The sequence below is a fragment of the Phyllobates terribilis genome, unplaced genomic scaffold (assembly GCF_046119375.1).
Source record: "Phyllobates terribilis strain yellow unplaced genomic scaffold, ASM4611937v1 Scaffold_136__1_contigs__length_4911898, whole genome shotgun sequence".
NCBI lineage: Eukaryota > Metazoa > Chordata > Amphibia > Anura > Dendrobatidae > Phyllobates > Phyllobates terribilis.
Window position 1 is genome coordinate 4,436,814 of NW_027362896.1, and position 6,000 is coordinate 4,442,813.

The 6,000-nt window shown below is 41.0% G+C and overlaps 1 protein-coding gene across 2 annotated transcripts in view; it reads left to right on the plus strand.

The window, feature by feature from the left end:
- Positions 1-4,076, plus strand: part of LOC141205000 (uncharacterized) — a 59,319-nt gene extending 55,243 nt beyond the window's left edge. For both annotated transcript variants that reach the window (XM_073664054.1, XM_073664055.1), the window contains exon 7: positions 2,033-4,076. In XM_073664054.1, coding sequence (XP_073520155.1) covers positions 2,033-3,552 — 1,520 coding nt within the window. In that variant the 3' untranslated portion in view covers positions 3,553-4,076. The remainder of the gene's footprint in view (positions 1-2,032) is intronic.
- Positions 4,077-6,000: the final 1,924 nt, after the last annotated feature.

The window sequence follows — 6,000 nt, forward strand, 5'->3', positions numbered from 1 at the left end:
CTTTCTGCACTGTGGATGTTGGAGAGTGAAAATTGCAAATATTCCATTTTATTACCCAACACATTGTCTCCTGGAGCACAATCTGGGCACTCACATACCATAAATTAAGTGGGTTCTTCTCACTATAGTAATGCCAAATACATGGATGCTAAATGTGGTTTGGACACACTGCAAGGCTCATAAGCGAGGGGGAGATCTGACTTTGGGAGAGCGGATATTGCGGGATTGGTGTATGGAAGCCATGTTGCTTTTCTAGAACCTTTGAGCCACTAATAATGTGGAAACCTCTGTTATTACACTGGCAGATGATGGACCTGAGTTGGGGGCTTGTTTTTTGTGAGATGAGTAGAAGTTTTTATTGATATTATTTTCACCTACAATGGTGGAAATAAGTATTTGATACACTGCTGATTTTTCAAGTTTTCCCACCTACAAAGAATGGAGAAATCTGTAAATTTTATCGTAGGTACACTTCACCTGTGAGAGACAGAATCTAAAAAAAAATCCAGAAAATCACATTGCATGATTTTTACTTAATATTTGGTACAGAAACCTTTGTTTGAAATTACAGAGGTAAGATGTTTCCTTTAGTTCTTGAACAAGTTTGCACACACTGCAGCAGGGATTTTGGCCCACTCCCCCATACAAATCTTTTCCAGATCTTTCAGGTTTTGGGGCTGTCGCTGGGCAACATTGACCCTGAAATGCTTCTTATGATATCACTTCTTAGTTGCCCTGGCTGTGTGTTTCAAGTCATTGTCATGCTGGAAGAACCAGCCACGACCTATGTTCAAGGTTGTTGGCCAAAATCTTGCGATACATGACCCCATCCATCCTCCCTTCAATATAGTACAGTCGTCATGTTCTCTTTGCAGAAAATCACCCCCAAATTATGTTCTTGGGTTTGTACTCTTCCTTCTTCTTCCTCCAAACCCGGCGAGTGGAGTTGATACCAAAAAGTTCTATTTTGGCCTCATCTGACCACATTACCTTCTCCCATGCCTCCTCTGGATCATCCAGATGGTCATTGGAGAAGTTCAAACGGGCCTGGACATGTGCTGGTGTGAGCAGGGGGACCTTTTGTGCCATGCTGGATTTTAATCCATGACAGCGTAGTGTGTTACTAACGGTAATGTTTTAGACTGTGGTTCTAGCTCTCTTCAGGTCATTGACCAGGACCTCCCATGTAGTTCTGGGCTGATTCCTGACCTTTTTCAGAATCATCCTTACCCACGAGGTGAGATCCTGCATGGAGCCCTAGACCGAGGAAGATTCAGAGTCATCTTGTGTTTCTTCCATTTCTTAATAATTGTGTCAATAGTTATTCCATTCTCGCTAAGCTGCTTGCCTATTGTCCTGTAGCCCATCCCAGCCTTGTGCTGATCTACAATTTTGTCCTTGGGATCTTTAGACAGCTATTTGGTCTTGGCCTTGGTGGAGAGGTTGGAGTGTGATTGATTGAGCGTGTGGACAGGTATCTTTTATACAGGTAACGAGTTCAAACAGGTGCAATTAATACAGGTAATGAGTGTAGAGTAGGAGGGCTTCTTAAAGAAAAACTTAACATGTCTGTGAGAGCCAGAATTCTTGCTGGTTGGTCGGTGATCAAATACTTATTTCATGCAATAAAATGCTAATTAATTATTTTAAAAATCATACAATGTGATTTTCTGGTTTTTATTTTTAGATTCTGTCTCTCACAGTTGAAGTGTACCTACGATAAATATTACAGTCCTCTCCCTTCTTTGTAGCTGGGAAAAATTGCAAAATCATTAGCGTATCAAATACTTATTTTCCCCACTGTACATAACATTGTTTGGCTTTTTATTTCATATTTGGGAGGCAGAATGAACAAACAGTTGAACACCACAGTTTACTGGTTCACGCTATGAGGTTTTCTATTAGACTGTGAACTGTCATTGTCTTGGTGAATAATTCAATATTTTTACAGACAGTTTAAGTAGAAATTTTCAAAACTATAAAATTCAAGGATATTTAATTCAAAAATAATAATTGGTTTTATTCTTGGTAGATGACTGTACTAGGAGATCAGACGGACAGCTGATATCTTCAATTTTTAAATCAGATGATCTTGAGATCCCACAGGATACAATTGAAGTGACTGCCATTACTCCAGATAAACCATCATCCCTTCACAGCAAAGATCTGTCATCTGATCCTTTGAAACACGTCCTGTCTTCTGATTCATTACCGACCACTATGGAAAATCAAAGTCACAAAATAAGCATTAAAAAACGAGTTGCTCCTAAAGCAAAGAAGCCATTTTCACATTCTGAATATGGAAATAGTTTTCCTCTCAAAATGTCTCTTCTTAAACATCAAAAAATTCAATCAGCAGAGAATATATTTTCTTGTTCCAAGTGTGGGAAATGTTTTAACCAGAAATCAAATCTCGTTAGTCACCAGAGAACTCACACAGGGGAGAAGCCTTTTTCATGTTCAGAATGTGGAAAATGTTTTACAGAGAAATCGAGTCTTATCAAACATCAGAGAACTCACACAGGGGAGAAGCCTTTTTCCTGTTCAGAATGTGGGAAATGTTTTAACCAGAAATCAAATCTTGTTAGTCACCAAAGAACTCACACAGGGGAGAAGCCTTTTTCATGTTCAGAATGTGGAAAATGTTTTACTATAAAATCAAATTTTGTTAATCACCAAAGAACGCATACAGGGGAGAAGCCTTTTTCATGTTCAGAATGTGGAAAATGTTTTACACAGAAATCAAATTTTGTTAAGCACCAAAGAACTCACACAGGAGTGAAGCCATTTTCATGTTTAGAATGTGGGAAATGTTTTAACCGGAAATCAGATGTTGTTATACACCAAAAAACCCACACAGGGGAGAAGCCTTTTTCATGTTCAGATTGTGGGAAATGTTTTAACCGAAAATCAGATGTTGTTATACACCAGAGAACCCACACAGGGGAGAAGCCTTTTTCATGTTCAGAATGTGGGAAATGTTTTTACCGGAAATCAGATGTTGTTATACACCAGAGAACTCACACAGGGGAGAAGCCTTTTTCATGTTCAGAATGTGGGAAATGTTTTAACCAGAAATCAGATGTTGTTATACACAAGAGAACCCACACAGGGGAGAAGCCTTTTTCATGTTCAGAATGTGGGAAATGTTTTAACCAGAAATCAAATCTTGTTAGTCACCAAAGAACTCACACAGGGGAGAAGCCTTTTTCATGTACAGAATGTGGGAAATGTTTTAACCGGAAAGCAGATGTTGTTATGCACCAGAGAACCCACACAGGGGAGAAGCCTTTTTCATGTTCAGAATGTGGGAAATGTTTTAACCGGAAATCAGATGTTGTTATACACCAGAGAACCCACACAGGGGAGAAGCCTTTTTCATGTACAGAATGTGGGAAATGTTTTAACCGGAAATCAGATGTTGTTATACACCAGAGAACCCACACAAGGGAGAAGCCTTTTTCATGTTCAGAATGTGGAAAATGTTTTACCAAGAAATCAACTCTTGTTACACATCAGAGAACTCACACAGGGGAGAAGCCATTTTCATGAAAAATGTTTTGCAAATAAATCATCTCTTCTTACTCACCAGAGCAGTCACACAAGGAAGAAGCCTTTTTTATATTCTTAATGTGGGAAATATTTAATTTGGAAAGACACACTTAGGCTGTGTGCCCACTATGCGTTTTTGGTGCGTTTTTTGGTGCAGATTTGCAGCGCGGAAACGCTCCAGAAATGCATTGCATACCTTATCCCATGACTTCCTATGACATTCTGCAAGTTCTGTGGACATGGTCAGGATTTTTTCTGCACAGATTTTACTCGCAGAAAAAATCCGGACATGACCAATTCTTGTGCGTTTCCACATGCGTATTTGCCTATACAATGCATTGTAAAAACGCAAGGCAAATCCGCATGCAAAAACGCATCAAATACGCGTCAAAAACGCATATAAAAACCGCATGCGTTTTTCTGCCAAGGAGGTGCAGAAATGCTCAGGAAAATTTCTGGTTCATTTCTGCATCGTGGGCACTAAGCCTCATTAGCAAGAAAAAATCTTTCTAATAAGTGAGTGCGTCTTAGGGTATGTGCACACGATGCAGAAATGAAGCAGAAATTTCTGCATCATTTCTGCATCTCCCTGGCAGAAAAAACGCATGCAGATTGTGCATGCGTTTTTCCTGCAGAATACATGCGGATCCACATGCAGATTGACATGCGTTTCCGCATGCAGATTGACAAGCGCTTTCCAGGCGATTTTAGCATCACCTGGAAAGTGCTTGACAACTAGGTCACACTATATAAATCCATGCAAACAGCATGGATTTATATAGTGTGACCCGAGAGAGTGTATATACTTACCTCTGATGGCCCGCGCTGTCCTGCTTTACAAAGTTCCCGGCTGCCGGCAACTTTGAATTGAAAGACCTGCCGACGTCAGCGTCACGTGACCCGTCACATGACTCTGACGTCACCGCAGGTCCTACAACTCACTGCAAGTGCCGGGAACCAAGCGGGAGCGCTGCGCGGGCCGACAGAAGGTAAGAATACATTTATTTTTTATTTTATTCTTTTTTTTACAGCTTTTTTAATGGTACCTGGGTGTGGATGAGACTCTCCTCTCCTCCACACTCGGGTACCATCCGCATATTAGAACAGCACCCTATACAAGCCTTTTTGTGTGCAATTCAAATACTAAGCAGTCACCCCTCCATGAAATGGTAGGTTGTGATTGTCTCATCAGTATTCTGCACCTGTGTAGCCACCATCTTTATGTGGGTTTGCTGCACCCTGCACCTTAGCTATTTGGAATTCCAAATTTCCATCCACAATGACCAGAGATGGCGGTAGCGCTGATGGTACAGAGGACGCAACATATTTTTGGGGTAGAGACTGATGAAACATTATGGATCCTAAAGGTGGGCAGCAAAGCAAGGTGGAATGCTACGGGATTGATGACTGCCACAATCTTATAAGAACCAGTGAACCTGGGACCCAGTTTCCAAGATGGAATCTTCAACTTAATGTTCCTTGAGGACAACCACACCAAGTTGTCATCACACAGGTCCGGACCCACCACAAGTCTCCAATCAGCCACACTCTTATATTTGGACCCCATCTTCTTCAAGCAATCAAGAACCCTTTGCCACACAGACATAATTGAAGATGGAAAACATTCTTCAGGTATTCCTGAAGAATGATTTCCGTTAAATGAGCTGAACTGAGGATGAAACCCGTATGCCCCGAAGAACGGGGACTTACCAGTGGATTCATAACAACGATTATTCACTACGAATTCAGCAAGAGGCAAGTAAGTAACCCTATCCTCCTGATTCTCAGACATAAAACCCCTAAGATAAGTCTCAAGATTCTTGTAAACATGTTCAGTTTGCCCATTAGACTGCGGAAGACTGCTGAAGAGAACAACAGATGGATCCTCAAATGAGTGCAATATGCCAGTCAAAATTTGGAAATAAACTGCACCCTTCAATCAGAAAAAATATCAGTAGGGATCCCATGTAATTTTACGATCTCTCTGATGAAAATCTGCATCAAAGTCTTGGTGTTAGGTAATGCGGGTAGCGCAATGAAATGTGACATCTTACTGAATCTGTCCTCCACCACCAAAATTACAATATTACCTACTGACACGGGTAGATTAGTGATAAAATCGACCAATAAATGAATCCACGGTCTACTGGGAATCGCCAATGGATGGAGAGACCCAGATGAACAAGTATCATAGAGCTTAGAACACGCTCAGACACTGCAGGTGGCTACATACTCGTGAACATCCTGAAAACGCAGAGTAAGGAGATCTGTAGTGTCTTTATTACCGGGATGTCTGGCCAAGACCGAATCATGATGTTCACTGAGAACTCTAAGATGGAGGTTCACATGTACAAACTGTTTACCTAATGAACAGGCAGGTGCATCCACCTGAGCCTCAACAACCTCCTTCTCAAGATAGGAGCATATAGATGCAGTAACCACCCATTT